Source organism: Misgurnus anguillicaudatus, chromosome 14 (assembly GCF_027580225.2).
Source record: "Misgurnus anguillicaudatus chromosome 14, ASM2758022v2, whole genome shotgun sequence".
Lineage (NCBI taxonomy): Eukaryota > Metazoa > Chordata > Actinopteri > Cypriniformes > Cobitidae > Misgurnus > Misgurnus anguillicaudatus.
Genome location: NC_073350.2, coordinates 27,048,792 through 27,067,850, shown reverse-complemented (window position 1 = coordinate 27,067,850; position 19,059 = coordinate 27,048,792). Strand labels below are relative to the sequence as shown.

General features: G+C 36.3%; 1 protein-coding gene across 1 annotated transcript in view; it reads left to right on the top strand.

The window, feature by feature from the left end:
- Positions 1-15,074, top strand: part of pcdh17 (protocadherin 17) — a 90,213-nt gene extending 75,139 nt beyond the window's left edge. Inside the window, exon 5 of the mRNA XM_055184152.2 lies at positions 13,157-15,074. Coding sequence (XP_055040127.2) covers positions 13,157-13,860 — 704 coding nt within the window. The 3' untranslated portion in view covers positions 13,861-15,074. The remainder of the gene's footprint in view (positions 1-13,156) is intronic.
- The last annotated feature ends 3,985 nt before the right edge of the window (positions 15,075-19,059 follow it).

The window sequence follows — 19,059 nt, the reverse complement described above, 5'->3', positions numbered from 1 at the left end:
TTTTTTTAAAAGAGTGCATTTTTCAGAACGGTGTATTGAGATAAATTTGTAGTCTGAGATCATATTAAATATTTTAAAATGTCAGATTTTGTACTCACGCTAAAAACGGTTGTTTAACCCATGGTTGGGTCATCACATCCAATTGCTTCACAGAAAATCCTCAATGTCAAATTCAAATTCATAAAGGATAAAATGCTACGGCTTCTAATATGGATGTGACTTTTTGATGTAGTTTTTACATTTATATTCATGCATTTGGCAGGTTTTTATCCAAATTGACTTATAGTGCTATACAAGGTATTCATTTTATTAGTAAGCATGTTTTTTTGTGATCAAACCCATGACCTTTGTTATCGCAATGTTTTTCCAGTTCAGCTACAGGAACATTAAAAATCCCAGCAACCTATTTAGCTAAAAATCATCTCTGCACTTATGAGCGTTTACATTGAAATGTCGTATTGACCTTTGCTAACATGGTGTTAAACTGTCAAAAACATCCTTTTTTACTCTTGTGTCATTTTTTTAAACATTTTCAACCATACATTTTTTTTTACATTATGTCACTTTAGTCTAGATTAAAGTGACATCCATATCAGCTTTTTTTAAAGTATGCAGTTTTTAGGAGGGTGAATTGAGATAAGTTTCTAATGTTGCATTTACACCAGCCGCGGTAGAGGTGGCAAAAACGCGATTCGCGCGTAGTTGGACGTGTAAACATTTGAGTTTACTCGCTTCATTCGCGTGTGAAATTCTAGTCATTCGAGACATTCATGAGGAAATCCGCGTCATGGGAGGGGCTTTTGCGACTCTGCTGAGACTCCAGTCGCTTCCTGTAATCACGTCACTACTACAGCAAGGTCCTGATTGGTTAACGCGGCACGGAAACCCGCTGAAGTTCAGATTTTTCAACTCTCGTGTTTCCCGCGGAAATGCTCAATTCACGCGGAATGCGCTGCGCGTTCCGCAGGTTGCCTAATCGCGACTTTGCATTGACTTAACATGTAAATCACCCGCGCTTGCCGCCTCTACCGCAGCTGGTGTAAATGCAGCGTAACAAAGTCTGAGATCATATTAAATATTTAAAATCTATTTTAGAAAAGTGACAACGAGTTTTAAACAAAAAAGTGAAATGTCAGATTTTGTACTCGCGATAAAAAAATGCAAGATTGTTTAACCCATGGTTGGGTCAAATAATACATTTTCTAGGTTAATTTAAAGCAATGTGTTTTGGGGGGGTTTCTATATTTTACCGTACTTTCCGGGCGATAAGCCGCATCGGAGTATAAGCCGCATCATTCAAAAATGCGTCATTAAGACGAAATAACATGTATAAGTCACAGTGGACTATACGTCGCGTTTATTTAGAAAATTATTTCACAAAATCCAATCCAAAGATCAGACATTTATTCTGGAAAGACAAGCCAACTCGCGTGAAGTTCGCATACTCGTCATTCCACATCACTGAATCCATTGAATTACATAAATACAGAAGCAGCATATGGCCGACTCTCGCAACTATAGACGTTAATGTTGTCTCTTGCCTCGTAAATTTCAAAATTTATTCATACTGACTTTCAAGGCACACCTGACTATAAGACGCAGCACCAGCCAATTTATGAAAAAAAAAAACACGGGTTATAGACTGAAAAATACGGTAAACAACTCTGCATTTTTAGAGTACAATTTTAACCGCTAATTAAGTAGATACAATTTTACATGTTAAACTTATCATAAAAATTGACAACAAAAAATTATCTCTCTGTAAGTAAAAAACGTTTTAGACCATTTTAATGGTTTCAGACTTTTGAACCCCTGTTGTATTTGACATTGTTTTTGCCCCACCGTTACAAGAGAATAGAGATATCTGCTGTGCTACGTTCAATTGTGCAAACACGCACACAGGTGCGACAGCAGGGGCCTGGAGGGTTCAGTCGCTCTCTATAAGCCTCGAAAATACAAGGCCGACTACATATACACACATCCCCTACCAACTGCGCCCCTCTCTGCCATGGCACAGGTGCTGGGTCTCTGATGCTTCCCCGATCACGCTGTGCGGCCGTATCAGACTCTCTACACCGAGCCTGTGTTCATGATCCCCACCCTACTGTGTGATTCTGCCCCATCACATCCCATTGCTTCACAGAAAATCCTCAATGTCAAACGACAGGGATACATAAATGATAAAATGCTTTGGCTTCTGATATGGATGTGACATTTTGATGTAGTTTTTACATTTATATTCATGCATTTGGCAGGTTTTTATCTAAATCAACTTATAGTGCAACACAAGGTATTCATTTTATTAGTATGCATGTTTTTTGTGATCAATGACCTTTGCACTGTTATCGCAATGTTCTTCCAGTTGAGCTACAGGAACATTAAAAATCACAGCAACCTATTTTGCTAAAAATCACCTTTGCACTTCTGAGCGTTTGCATTGAAATGTCGTATTGACCTTTGTTAACACTGTGTAAACTGTTGAAAACATCCTTTTTTTTCTTGTGTCATTTTTTTTAAACATTTGCAACCGTAAAACTCTTTTTTACATTATGTCACTGTAGTCTGGATTTCACAGATAGGGTCCCCCAATGAAGTATTTCACTTTGAAATCTTCGAATCAAGTAGTCGATTTTCATACTGTTTTTCTTTATTATTCTGATTGTCTCATTCTTCGATTTAATCTTCCATTTATCCTGGCATAAAGGCTGATTTGTAACCGCTATCTTGTTCCATCACGTACTCCGTCTGCCCCCATCGGCAGAGTGCAGTAGATTGAGAGAGAAGGAGGGAGGAAAGGAAATTGATGCTGGCCAGCGAGGCCGAAAGAAAACAGGAAGTTGGTAGCGTGGCGCTGAGATCGGGAGGGGTCATTGCCGAACGAGCACAGACGAATGAAACGACGTGACTGAAAAATGAGATGCTAAGAAAAGATTTGGCAGGAGGCCTTAATGCACCGAGTCAGAATGCACTATCTGTTTCTCTTTCTGTCTCAATCGCTCTCTTTCCCAGCTGGAGAATCCAATAAAGCGCACAGGCACCCAAATCCTTCTGAGAGACCGGGAAGGACAGAAAACCTGGCATCCGAAATCCTCCTCCGTAACTAGGAGTGTGATTTGTTTGTTAACTGGCTTCAGATTCTTAAGTGGCCTAAATTTGACTTACCGTCTTTCTCGATTTCTCCACCATCCTCTCTCCCACCAGGATCAGAGGGAAGTTTCTCTGGGTAGTACTCAAATGAGGTTGAGGATGAAGCGTAGGACTGCATTTATTATGTCGGTTCTGCCGGTTTGCTTGTTACAGTGCCAAGACAACGCTGAGCGTTTAACTGTGGGTGTGAGCAGATATCTCAGGCACCATTAATATGGTCAATCAAAACATTTTCTTACGATTTAATTTGCAGAATTGATGATTATTACATTTTAAATTAGGATCAGAATGTGTTTTACTTTCGACCCCACCTGCAGGGACGAAAGTAACACACAGGTGGGTCAAAAGTAACACAACAAAACAAGATAGATTTTTGTGTTACACATGTTTTTATTAAATAAACATGACTATGATCTCTTTAATATGTAACTGCAAACATATTTTCTAATTTTTTTGTTATTTTTGTAATAAGTTTTATGAAATGTTTCAAAAGCAACCAACAGTACAAACTTAAATTGTGGAGAATAAAACATTATGGGGCGGTTTCCCGGACAGGGATTAGACTAGTCCTAGACTAAAATAAATAAAAGAGCTGTCCAAACTCAAAACAACTTGCACTGGCATATCTTAAAATACATCAGTGCCCTTTGTTTTGCCTCAAAATGCACATAAGTAATGTTTTTAGTAAGTTATGTTTGTTAAAACTAGTTATATTTCCAAATTAAACTCAGGCCTAGTCCTGTCTTAAGATAATCCCTGTCCGGGAAACCGCCCCCAAATATTACATACAGTATACAACACTATTAGCAGCGGGACAAAAGTAACAAGTGTTAGATAAAACTCTGATGTTTTCCCCTATATGTTTCATTTACTGTAGGTACAGATATGTATACATCTGGTAGGAATATGTACCTTTGATGTGCTAATATGCACTCTTTGGTACCAATTTCCAGCTCCAGGGTACTAAAATAAACTATTTAGGTGCAAAGGTTTACTCTTTTAAAGGGTACCACACAAGTGACAGCTAGGGACCTTTTTTTAAGGCTTAAAATATTAGATCATTTTGCTTATCACGACAAATTTAACTTGTTTATTTTATTTCAGTTTTTAGTTAAGATTTTTCGTACTCCACTGGCAGATATGTTTACATATTATAAACTCACTTGATTTTCATAATTGTTTTCAGAAAACAAGACTTAATCTCTCATTTAGAGTCTCATCTAAAGTCATTTTGCTTCTCGAGTAAATATATCTCGATATAAATTTTAGATATTTATACTGGAAAACAAGACAAAAGTACCAAGACATTTATTCTTATTTTAATATATAAATTATTGTTTAATTTAGTTTATTGACTTACATTTTTGTTGAGAAGAATGCCATATTACTATAGTAATACAACATGTACCTTTGATGTACTAATATGCACTCTTTGGTAGTAATTTGCACCTCTGAGGTACTAAAATAAACTATTTAGGTGCAAAGGTTTACTTTTTAAGAGGGTACCATCCAAGTGACAGCTAGGGACCTTTTTATGCATACATTCACTTAATTTTATTTTATTTTAAATAAGACTTAATATATTAGATCAGTGGTTTTCAAACTGGGGGCCGGGGCCCACAGGGGGTCCACGAGATGGTGCCAGGGGGGCCCCAGTTTTATGATATTTTATAAAATACATTCATTTATCATGAATTCTGTGTAATTAAACCTAAACAATAATAAGCCAACTAACCAACAGCACTACTAGGTATAATTTTATATGTTTTATTTAATTAAAATATTACATTTTAAAATTGTTTTGTCATACATTTTCTTTCGGGGGGCCGCAAAAAATGCACTGTATACAAGGGGGCCGCACGCTGAAAAAGTTTGGGAAACACTGTATTAGATCCTTTTGTTTATCAAGACAAATATAACTTGTTTATTTTAATTCAGTTTTTAGTTAAGATTTTTCTTACTCTACTGGCAGATATGTTTACATATTATAAACTCACTTGATTTTCATAATTGTTTTCAGAAAACAAGACTTAATCTCTCATTTAGAGTCTCATCTAAAGTCATTTTGCTTCTCAAGTAAATATATCTCCATTTAAATTTGCTTAGATATTTAATCTGGAAAACAAGTCAAGTGTGTCCAAACTTCTGGCCTGAACTATATATATATGTATATATTCATCGGACGCACGTGATACACGTCTGGATCCGAACCTTACTTCCGTTTTCCTTTTTTTAATGGTCTGACTAGTAATATATATACATATATTACTATAGTAATGCAACCTTTGATGTACTAATATGCACTCTTTGGTGCCAATTTGCACCTCTGAGGTACTAAAATAAACTATTTAGGTGCAAATGTTTACTTTTTAAAGGGTACCATCCAAGTGACAGCTAGAGACCCTTTTTAGCATAAATTCACTGTATTTTTTTTCTTCTTTTTTTTAAAATAAGACTTAATATATTAGGCCATTTTGCTTATCAAGACAAATTTAACTTGTTTATTTTAATTCAGTTTTTAGATTGTACAATGTGACTTACATTGTTGTGATGGTTGAGAAGCATGTCATATTACTATAGTATAATGGGTTGTGTTTTAAGATAGTATAACAATACAAGACATCGTCTCACAGCCCTCCTGTTTCCAAATAAGGCAACAGACCCAAAACTCAAGCAAATATCTTGCGATGTGACCTTCTGTTAGCACTGTCATAAAACTCAGCCGTCGTCTTGAGTCACTGCTCTGCCTTTGGGGACTATGTGCGTGAAGTAAAATGAGATTTGTCGTACACACATCATTAGCTTGATGAGCGGGCCGAGCTTGGTGCTAGCGGACGCCCTGTGCTTCTATACCGAAGTGTGCGGTACTCACGAAATGGCTATGGTGCGTGCTGCTTGTAATAATAATTGGCCGGTTGATTTGACATTCCCGTAGCTGATGAAGAGCGTCACAGCATTCCAGCATTCGATGTATAGATCCGGACTGTCAAACAAGCACACGCAGGCACACAACACAATTATAATGAAGTGTGCCGAAAACAATCGCTAACCTTGTGTGTGCTGACGGTACGCGTGCGTGCGGAAGGGGGTTGGGGTGGCAATATTTCACACCGTGCTTCCTGCTTCGTATCTGGCGAAGAATTAGTGGCCTCGGCTGGTGTCACATGTCTTATTGTTAGTCATGGCGACCCTGCCAACCCTCAAGGTCACCTGTTCCACCCAGGCATGAATAATCTATTGAAGGATTGGTTCCTCTTCAGTGGCTGCATAGAGATGTGTCAGCATAGATTATTTATGCTTTATTGTGCCTCCATTGAATGAGCAGTCAGTCCTGAGTGCGGTGGAGAAGGCGTTCGATTTGCTCTCTTGGACCGGTGATTTTTTTTTTAGCTTGGTCGTTTTTTCTGAACTATGAAAAGATGTTTGTTTGTGGTTGTCATTGAGTTAGACTTGTTTGTAAAGGTGATACGAAAGTGTGAAACCGAAAGATGTTCCCACGCGTGCACACATGCTGTTTACACTGATGAAAATAAATAGCTTGGCTTAAAGGGATAGTTCAACGAAAAATGACAATTCTGTCATCATTTACTCACCAAACCTGTGTAAAAAAAATCCTGCTGAACACAAAGGAAAATATTTGTAATCAAGCATGAAGCCGAAGCATCATTGACTACTATAGTTGGAAAATAACAATATGGAAGGTAGTAGTGCTCAAAAAAAGGGTTGGTTACAAACATTGCTCATAATATCCTCCTTTTTGTTCAGCAGAACCAAGCCATTTTCACATGTTCGTAACGTGTTGAGGAATGAGGAATGTTTGTAACATACAAAGTAATTGATGACAGAATTTTTATTTTTGGATTATCTTTTCATTTAAGCAGTTTTAAGCTGGTCTCCGAACCCGACCACCTGACAGTTTGAGGGCGGTTCACATTTCGCGTCTAAATCCGTGCTGAAAATGCGACCTGTTGGTTCTTGTCACATGACCTGCGGTGCGCTTACAGCACACAGTAAAACAAATCTGTAGAAATTACAATGTTATTGCAACTGGCTTGCCGGTAAATTACTGTAGATTTAAATTTATGTTATTTACTGGCAGTAGTTTGTTCAAAGTTAAATAAATTTTAAATATTAACAAGTCTTTATCTTTACAGAATAAAACTATACAATAACAGCCTCATGTAAAGCATTCTGGGAACCAGAAATCATCATCAACCTTTTCCTGTTTTTTACTTCAGATTTTGTTTCCCAGAATGTTTTGCTTGATGCTGTTTTTTTAGTTTACCTCTGTAAAGACAAAGACTTGTAAATGTTTAATGTTTATTTAACTTTTAACAAAATGTTGCCAGTAAGTAACATAAATTTAAATCTACGGTAAATTACCGGCAACCCAGCTACAAATTTCTACGAATTTTTTTACAGTGTATTTTAAAAAGTTGAAATGTTTTTAATTCAATGTGTTGCGGACGCGCCTGGAAAAACTAGCTCGTCGCACCGCATGCGCATTGCGACAGCATCGCTTACATTATGAGCGTGCATACCGCGCACCTACATTTGAAATAATGAACTTGAGCGCGCAAAAGACGCAAAATGTGAATCGCTCCTTAAGGTGTTTCTTTACTCTTTCCCTGCCAGCGTTTTTTTTTTTTAAGTTGCCAGCCAACGTTTAAAGCTATCCAGAAAATGTTTTTCTTAAAATATATAAACATACAATATATCAAATGAAAGAACAGACCCTCTGCTTAAAAAAAAAGTTTCATCCTACCTTCATTAGTTCTCTTTTATCACCTCTCAAATATTGGTAGATTTCCTCAAAAACACAACATTTTGTGCAAAAAGATCCTCAAAACTTACACGGACATACAGCTGTTTGCCTTAGGGCGATACTTCCAGGTTTTATACGCTGTGGAAGAGCGCTGGTGGATAATAGCGTTATTGCGGAAAGCCGGAAAAACTCGTCATTGGCAGGGAATCGTTTTCTCTTAATTGACGAGTTAACTCATCAATGGCGTGGAAAGAGTTAATCATGATATAATTTATTCTTAAGCCAATGGATGGGTAAAATATGGACAAACCCAACCGTTGGTTTCAATTAACCTCAAAATTGTCCATATTTGACCTAAAAACAAAATCATTCCTAATTTACACCCAACGGTTGAGTTTGTATAATTTACCCAACTATGGTTTAAAACAACCCAGCATCTTTTTAAATGCATGCATGCTAGCAATGAAATAAAGCAAAGCAGTGTGTGGATCTGAAGGGCATTGTGTGTAAATGTGTGTGCGCATGGGAGATCTTATTATTTAAAGTGGACAGCGTGTTCTTTCTCACCTTGTCACACATGCTAGTTTGTGGCACCCCGTACCAGCCCTTGTATTCCTCTGCCACAACACATGAGCACCACATGCTAAATGTCAAGCTCGCTCTCTTTCTTTCTCTCTCTCTCTCCTCTTATAAGGTACTTACCCATCTTCTCTCACAAGCTTGTCTCTCGCCACAAAGAGCTCTTCCCTGGGGACGTACCAGCAGGGTCCAAAATTAACACTCGGGAAGAGCCAAACGCAAGTGAAAGTTGGCTTCGCTGAATACATAAAGTTAGTTGCCAGTTGGCTTGTAATTTTATTGGGAAACGGAACATGGTAATACATGGTTTAAATAGCATTGTAAGAGTGATATTTTGACTCTCGCGGATGTTATGTGGAATTACAAACATACAGTTGGACAACTTGCAAATCTAAATTGCATCAGTAAAAAAAGAGCATCAAGTTCGTCAAGCTGTGTGAATTATACAACTCGCATTAAGCCAGCAATTTAGCAGTCACATTGTGTCTTTAACAAATTTTGTGACAATTAAAGTCACAGCAAGACTTTGAGATATTTCATATATGTGACCCCGGACCACAAAGCCAGGGGCAATTTTTTTTAAATTCTGATTTATACATTATACGCTTTAAGAATAAATAAGCTTTCCATTGATGTATGGTTTGTTATGATTAACTATTTGAAATTATGGAATCTGAGGGTGCAAAAAATCGAAATATTGAAAAATTGCCTACTGAGAAAAAGTCCTTGGCAACACATTTTACTAATGAAATTTTTATATATATATATATATATATATATATATATATATATATATATATATATATATATATATATATATATATATATATATAATTTATTTATTTATTTATTTTTCATTAGTTATATATATATATATATATATATATATATATATATATATATATATATATATTAGTGCTGGGCAAAGATTAATCGCGATTAATCGCATACAAAATAAAAGTGATTATTGGTATAATATATGAGTGTGTGCTGTGTCTAATTATTATGTATAAATATATACACACACATTCATGTATGTATTTAGAAACATTTACATGTTTATATATATTTATTTATATTTTTATACAATCTAATTTATATTAAATATAAATAAAAAAAGATATATAAATAAAAAAATTCTGAAATGAATATATGAATGTGTGTGTGGTTAAATATACATAATAATTAGACACAGTACATGCACATATATTATGCAAAAAAAACTTTTATTTTGTATGCGATTAATCGCGATAAATCTTTGCCCAGCACTAATATAAATATATATTTACGGTAGGAAATTTATAAAATATCTTCATGATCTTTACTTAAAGGCGGGATGCATGATTTTTGAAAAAAACTTTGGAAAAGGGAGTCGGGCCGAGTGCCAAAACACACTTGTAGCCAATCAGCAGTAAGGGGCGTGTCTCCTAAACGACACTGAATATGTGTGGGTTGCATCTATCAAAGAAGGTCCAGATTCTATTGGGGTGTGTTTGTTTAGGTGATTTCAAATATAAACATTGGCTTTCAGAGATCATGCATCCCCCCGCCTTTAACATCCTAATGAATTCCGGCATTAAGAAAAAATCTATATTTATGACCCTTACAATGTATTGTTGGCTATTGCTCCAAGTATACCCGTGCTACTTATGACATATGATATTGCGAGTGACACAACGACCCGAATGCGCCGTTAAAAAAGAGTGAATTAACGTATCCGTTCGCTCTACAGATGCGCAGCAGATGTCCGTGTGTATGCAACTATGTGTATTTGTGTGCTGTAAAGACACATTTTAACCCTGGGAGAGGCAGGTGCAGCAGCACCATTAAGAAAGCCTAGGGGATGTTTTTTTTTTTTTTGAGTTCGAAAACTTTCTCAAGGTTAGCAGAAACCCCACAGACCAGAAACAAAATGAAGGAAACCCCAGGGATAAACTTTTGTTGGCCAGACACACAGAGTAAAATCGTGAACAATAGAGATTGGAGAGCGAACTGCAGAGGATCATTTTTCATGACATGGCTTGGCCTTTAGCAGAGAAACATATGAAAGAGCAATTTAAAATATGATTAATGAGGATAATAAGGTCAAGTGGTCATCATTTATTCATGTCGAGCGTTGCCTCTTTCCATAAAGAAAGCGATCAGCTAGACTTCTGCGAAAGTAAACACAGATATCAATTCAACTGTGAACACTTTAGCACTGTCACAATGTAGACAATTAATTCACTTTCACTGAATGATGCACAGTACTTTCATCAACATAAATAACATGGCGCTTTGTTACTTTAGCTATCTTACTGTATATTTTTAGCAATCATCAGTTAACTTGCTAGAGCCAAGACACTAACCAATGTTGGCGAGGTATAAAAACATACTCAAACGTGAGCATTTAATACACATGAAAGTTATATTTTGTGACACATAAGGAGAAAGTTATTAATACAATCATGCAGAGATTAATAGTCTTGTGAACTGCCTGCAGCTGAAATACAGTAAAAAAAAGTTTTTATTATGATTATCAGCATCAATACTTTATGAACATTATTCCAGCATTTCGGTTGATTGGTTTTCCATTATCATCTGTTATCAAAAGAGACTTGTCAAGGCTTTAAATAGTGAATAATGACCGAGTTAAATACTAGAATATTAAAACATTTTCTATCTGAAAGTTTGTAGTTTTTTTGATTCCTGAAAAGCAGACATTGCAAAGCTATTTCATTCACTATACACACTATACACGAGGGGCGTGGCAATCAAAGGGGCGGGGCGTACGTGTCATGATGAAAATGAAAATATTTTTATTAAAAACACAAACTTAATTTTGAAGAAACTATGACAGGAAATGAACACATACTAGATTATTAATGATTTAAAAAATTTTTAACAGATACCTAAAATGGGAATATCTGCATGATGAAGTGAAACTAAAGGGTTAATAAGCACAAATTAAAGCAGATGTTGTAAAACGTCTGGCGAACGATGATAGATATTGCGAAGATTGTAAAAAACTGATTATTTCTCACTATTAATTACATTATCTTAAAGGAGTGTAACTACTGTAGCATGTAAATAATGCACATAAATAATATGAGCAAGACCGCAGATTCTCTGAGATGCACTTGACGCCTTTTGTGCAGCGAATTATATATCTTTATTTAATCTCATTCATTCATGTCATACATGAACGAAAAAGAAAAGAAACAGGAAGAAGAAGAAAATCTTATAATACCTGTCACTTATGTATGCACAGTCAAAAAAAAAAAAAAAAATAATAAAAAAAGAAACTACATAAATGAGTCAAACCCACTCCTTACCACAACCACCAAAAATGATCAATACCACCTATCTTTACATTTAATTATCATCCTCTTAATCATATTAGTCATAATTTTTTTATAACCTTCCAAATATTTTTCTTATACAGGTTCTTAAATTTACAAACACTTTCAGTTCATAATCCAATGTATTCCACAATTTAACTCCATAAATGGACAAACACCTCTGCTTTTGTGTGGTACGTGCAAAATGAATTTTAAAATAATAATAATATAATAAAAATAATATTAGAATTTTTTTTTTTTTTTTTTGGACAACCTAGTTTAGGCGGTAGGGTTTCACAGCTAAGGCGGGCCGCCTGAACTGCAAAGTGCTGCAGGAAACACTGATACAGTAGATATAAGATTTTTGTTTGTTCGACTGAAATGATGACATTATTTGTGATGTTTGCATGTGTTCAGGACCATATGCATGTGCGGCTCCGGCCCCCAGCTTCACCTGAGCTCTCTGAGCATTTATATTTACAGGACAGCAGCTGCGCCTTTCCCTTTTTGTTTATTACTTTTTTATTTCATTTTCATGTTTTCCCTTTGTTTCCTCCGTTTTTTATTTCATTTTGCATTTTAAATTCATAATTTTTCTCCCAATCCTGAAACCATTTGACACACCATAATAAACAGCACGCAATAATCCAAACTGTGGTTTCTTCTGAGCTGAGATGAAAGAAGACACACACATACACACACACATATACGCTCAAAGTGACGCAGTGCCGCACTACACACTTGGCTCTGTGATATGGCAGGGCTGCCTTGGGATAGCTTCAAAGCCCAGTGACATAAATTTATGATAGCAGCACCACACATTTTGCCAATACTGAGCTGTTGTTGTTCTGCTGAGGGGGTAGATTTTAAATGCGTGTATCACGGGGGGTAACCGTAGGGGGGGTGCAGCGCATTTTTGGCCATCTCCTTGATCATGTTCACAGAAAACTCATTCATTTAGCCAACTGGTTCCCGTTCCCCCTCTAAAAGCATGAGGCCTTATGTTATATAATTCATTACTTTGTTGAGCATGTTTGTGGGATTTAAGAAGTAAACTTTACCGCAGTGTTTTTGCAAGGAATTTGCTGCAACACGGTAAAAAATATATAGCCTATGGCAAAATGCGATATTATATAGTGGTGAGAGAGTGGGCCGTTATAGGTTTTGTGTATTGTCAGTAAATTGTCCACAGGTGTCTGTTGCTGTACTAAGTGTTTGCTGCAGTGAAACACGCTTCATTTATAGATTTATCCATGTGGTTCTTTTATTGACTTTTAGTAAAGTGTGAAATGTGCACATTGTTGTTCACATCTGCTAACCATCTCTCTCTCTTTTTCTTCCATAGACGAGGATTGTGTGAATTGTACAGATGAGTGTCGAGTGCTGGGTCACTCCGATCGCTGCTGGATGCCCCAGTTTCCGGCAGCGGGGGCCGGAGGAGCAGGAACTCCCCAGGCCGAGGGCTCGGACTACCGCACCAACCTCTTTGTCCCGGCCGGCATGGAAGCTGTCGCCGTCGAAACCGAGCCCTACGAGACGGTTTGCAATCCCAACGGCAAAAAGACATTCTGCACGTTCGGGAAGGAACGCCGAGACCACACCATCCTTGTGGCGAATGTTAAACCCTATCTTAAGACCAAACGTGCCCTCAGTCCTCTGTTGCAAGAGGTCCCTTCCGCCTCATGCAGTCCATCCAAAGGCTGTAATACAGGTTCCCCTTGTTCTTCAGCCAAAGGTATGGGCGACGGAGCGGAAGGCAAGCCAAGCACCAGCCACTATGGACCTCCAGATGGACAGTACATCTCACCCAACAAGCAGAACAAAGAGCAGGGTTACTCGACTCTGCCTTCTTCCGACCCAGTGGCCAAAGTCTTGGCTGAGGCACGTTCGCGGATCAGCCAGGAGACGGCGGTGAACATGGACTGTGTCTTGGAGCAGGGCGGAGGAGAGATGGGTCGTGGCACCATGGATACAGACCAGGTGGTCAGGGACATCGATAAACTGCTCCAGGATTGTCGGGGAAGTGAAAACACCCCCATCAGAAAGTAAGACGGATCCTCACGCACCTTCAACGAACATTAGAAACAACGACAAGGCAGGAGGAAACATGGATCCGAGACGCTCTCTAAGAGAGTGCCATACTGATGAGTAGACAAAAAATGAGTACTTGAAGATTACACGTAAGGAAGAACGAGCAAAAACACTTTGCTTTTGTTTATCTGGACGCTGTGTTGTGTTTTGGGGGATTTCTTTTGGAGTTGCAGAAGTCGCTGCTTTTGGCTTCTAGCAAGCTTTTCTTCTTCAAGTGCCCACCAGCTTAAAACGTAAAGTGACATCTTTCCGTTATCGAACCGCATCTCGGCCAGGGACTTCAGGAGGGGTGTACGAAAATGGTTTTGACAATCGATGGGGCGGGGTGTGTCGAACGCTCCGAAGCGATCGGACCACACCGAGACAGAGACGTTCTCTTAAAATTTTATTGGCTTTGTAATATCAGCATAAGAAGTGCTAACGATATCACCAGACTCTGACGGGTGTGTGGGTCGACGATTCTTTCGGGTGGGGCGGGCAGGGTTGATTATGAAATGTAACCATTCTTCACCTGTCATTTCTAGTCACGTGTAAACTGTGTCCTCCCCCATGTATACGTACGTATGGAACATTCCAGATCGGTGAACCTGTTACTCTCACTTATTGGTCCTTTGTGTGATCGCATCTGTCTTCTGCTTTTCACTACTTTTAAAGTGACTCTTCACGTGTCCGAGGTTAAGTTATAACAGTCACCCTCTTGTATATTAGGGACATTTTTCCTCAACTGTGAAAAGATATATCTATATATACATATAGATAAATATATATAAATATATGAACTTATGTATAGTGTCCAGATAACGATGAAAATATTTATACATTTTGTAAAAAAAAGTGGAAAAAATAACAGTAATCTCTGAAACACGAGGTTGTGCACAGGACGGAAATGCAGTTGATGAAGATATTTATTAAACTGCAAAGGACACGGTTTCGAAATACAAAAAACACGGACAGAAAAGATTTTAAAAAAAAGGAAATGTCCCTTCACATTGTCACTTATACACAATATCATTTAATGTGCAAAATGTATCCAATTTAATGTGTTTACATCAAAGCGACATATTTTTATTGATTTTTTTCTGCAGTTTCTGTGCATTTGAGCCAAATTGTTACGTGTACAAGAGCTATATTGTGTATTTTATTAAATTAATATATGGTTGTGTTGTAATATACATGGGCTTATATTGTACTTGGCAACCAATGCCTTTGTAGTCGTCAAACTCTATGAGTTTAATTTTCACACTGTAAAAAAAAGTTTGTTTAAAAAGTAAGTTACCCGGTTGCCTTAAAATTTTGAGTTAACTTGTTAACACAACATTTTTACAGTTAACTAATATTTTTTAAAGTTGAATTAACTTAAGGCAACCAGGTAACTTAGTTGAACAAACAAATATTTTCAGTTTAATTCCTGGTTTTCGCTTTATGCTTAAAAGATCAGCGTTTGGACAGGCTATGTTTTTAAACACATGTTGAAAATACTGCTACGTGTTTACCTGCTGAGCAACTTGTTTTTTTGTCTGAAAGAAACTCAACTATAATCAATGTATTGTTTCCTAATTTTTACAAGTCGCTTTGGATAAAAGCGTCTGCTAAATCTCAAGCCTTCTCTCTAGTTTGATATTCTCCTAAACCTGCCAGACAATATCGAGTCTCTTGCACGCATAATATTAGTCATATTTACTTTAATGTACTCGAGTGCAAAGGGTTAAGAAGTTCATTTCGTAAATAAGAACCAAAACAATTTCCTCTGAGTTATTGTGCACACTGTACACTGCAAAAATGATTTTCAAGAAAAATAATTAGTATTTTTGTCTTGTTTTCAGTAAAAATATCTAGGAAATTCTTGGGTTGGGATGCTTTTTCTTGATGAGCAAAACGATCCAAGAAATTAAAAAAAATGTATTTTTGTCTTGTTTTCAGTAAAAAGATCTAAAAAGTCTTAAATTAAGATGCCTTTTCTTGATGAGCAAAACGACCCAAGAAAATAAGTCTAGTTTTAAGATCAAAAATATCAAATTTAAGTGATTTTGTGCATAAAACAAGCAAAAAATTCTGCCAATGGGGTAAGCAAATTTCTAGAATTTTTCTTGAATTTAGTGTTTAAGAAAAATTAAAATTTTTTGCTTATCCCACAGGTAGATTTTTTTGCTTGTTTTATGCACAACATCACTTAAATTTGATATTTTTGGTCTAAAAACTAGACTTATTTTCTTGGATCATTTTGCTTATCAAGAAGCATCTTAATTTAAGACAAAAATACTAATACATTTTTTTCATGAAAATAATTTTTTGCAGTGTAAAAATGATCTTCGAGAAAAACATTTTTTAATCTTGTTTTCAGTAAAAAGATCTAAAAATTCTTAAATTAGGATGCCTTTTCTTAATGAGCAAAATGACCCAAGAAAATAAGTCTAGTTTTTAGACCAAAAATATCAAATTTAAGTGATTTTGTGCATAAAAAAGCAAAAAAATCTACCAATGGGGTAAGCTAATTTTTCTTGATTTTTTTCTTGAATTTAGTGTCTAATTTAGATTTTTTGCTTGCCCCATTGGCAGATTTTTTTGCTTGTTTTATGCACAAAATTTTACTGAAAACAAGACAAAAATACTATTTTTTTTCTTGAAAATCATTTTTGCAGTGCATGTTACATTATAGTTGCTGGTTTATCAAAATTCATGTAATCTTTATTTTGTCTATATTTTGTTTATACAAAGTTCCTATTCAGTCCTGCCACTTTAATGCACATTTTTACACCCTTTATTTTGACATGTTTTTGCCTTTTCTATTCTCATCTGCAGCACAAACAGTTAATCAATCTACTGTATCCTTCCAGTTAACTTATGGTTCATAATAACCTTGTGCACTCTCCACATATCCTGACTAAACAATGAATACATGAATATATATTTATTTATTTTAATAGAACAGTACCCTGCCCACACAGTGTATGTTGGCGTTTAAACTTTTCCCAGGAATATAATCAAAACCACGCTCCTCGTAAACGAAACTTCTGTTATTTATAAATGTTATGCTGGATCTCTTGAAATGAGCTACCATCACAAAAGACGATTTAAAAACATATACGAAAGCCCAAGGGGTAGAAACCATTTTCATGATCGGCTATTTATGTCTTCAGAAAGTGATGCCCGGGGTTCGGCGTTAAACACAGGTCGCACTGCGCGTCTACCACAGGGAGAAAAATCTCATCTTCCATAAAGACACAATTGCGTCTGATCTGTTATATATTTATTTGTTGGTTTATTTATTTATTGTTCTACCGGCGCATCTGTTTTCCTGCCTCAAAGACAAACACTCCCAGACTTTCTCGATTGTTTTCTGCCTTCTTTTTTTCCAACCGAGTGAGTTTATCAGCACCCGGGCACAAAGATGACGAAGAAGGAGTTTGCTGTGAGCAAGAGGAAAAAGAAGCATTGTGTTCATATCTAAATGAGGTTTTATTATTTTTTATTTATTTTCCAGAACACAATGACAAGTTTAACATTCCGACATAACCGCAACAAATAACAATACACAGCGCGGCGGTTGGCGTCTCAGATCTCGGCGTGGTGCCTGACACAAGCCGTTTTTATTCTCAACAGAGCCGATTCTCCATCATCAGCGCGGTGCTGCGGTTCAGTCTGTTTCATTTACACGAAGAACGACGCCTTCAAGAGACTTGAAGGTTCTTAGGAAAGCTTTAACCCAAAACTAGACAGATGGAAATAACTTCCCTGCTTGTTGTTAGTCTCAGTCAGTTTGTTTCTTATTTCCTAGACTTTTGCTCATTTTTTTCCACTTGTGAATATGTTAGTGGATGCTATGCGAGCACTAGTTTATATTTGTGTGACTAAACCTAATACAACTTTTTCTCTATAAAGTGAAAGTTTCTTATGCTAAAATTCGTATTGCTGCAATCTCTATGATCCCGGTCATAACTGCTTAAAGTATGTTTGGCATAGCATAATACATTTGCACATCATTGTACAAAGAAGAAAGTTTTGTGCAATACTATTTCACACCAAAAATAGTCATACGCTTTCCATTCCAGGATGAAGTAACAACCGTGACTTTTAGTATCTCTTTTTGTAACTATTTGATCAATTTGTCAAATGTTAGATTTACAAAAATTGCAATAAAAGTGCAAAATAACCATGCTTGTTTTAAAACTGTGGATGCCACTCCTACGGTTTAACATGCAATGTGATAAGGTGTGGCTTATGGGTTAAAACACAATACTTGTCACCTGGACAATAAATCAGTTTCTTACACAGAACAGCAGTACTATGTAAGCAAAACTTTATTTGATTTATAATATTTGACAATATTTAACAATATTTGATTTTTTTAATATTGAGCCCCATTCACTTCTATAAAATTCTCTTTCCTACTATGGAAGTGAATGGGGCCCACGAATGGTTTGGTCACAAACATTCCTCAAAATATCTTAAACACAAAATATCTTTTCTTAAAAAATCCTGATAATTTACTCACATGTCATCCAAAATGTTTATGTCTTTCTTTGTTTAGTCGAGAAGAAATTGCATTTTTTGAGGAAAATATTCCAGGATTTTTCTCAATTTTATAGACTTTATTGTACCCCAACAGTTTACAATTGTAATGCATTTTAAAATTGCAGTTTCAAAGCAGCTTCAAAGGGCTTTAAACGATCCCAAACGAGGCATAAAGGTCTCATCTAGCAAAACGATTGTCATATTTGGCACGGAAAATCAAAGATATGCACTTTTAAACCACAACTTCTCGTATTGCACTATCCGCGTGACGTGCCAACATATTGCGTACACTCTTAAAAAGGATGTGTTCATTTTTTTACACATCTTTGTGCGTTAAGCTTTTAACACATGTGTCATTTTGTGTTGATCTTGTGTTAAAATAAAACACAAATTGTGTTAAAAGTAACACAAAATGTGTTGTTTCAATCATAGCACAAAGATGGGTGTATTTTGGGACAACGCATTTAGTGTTGGTTTTAGTTGAGTTGTTTTTAATACATTCGTTCTAAGCACGGCGAAAAGTCATTTACATTCAGATGGCTACCAGGTTATTTTTTCTCTCCAGATAAAAGTTGAAATTTTGTTTGTCATAGTACCTAGACAACTTTTTAGTTCTCATTACTGAAACATGAGTTTGTAAATGCA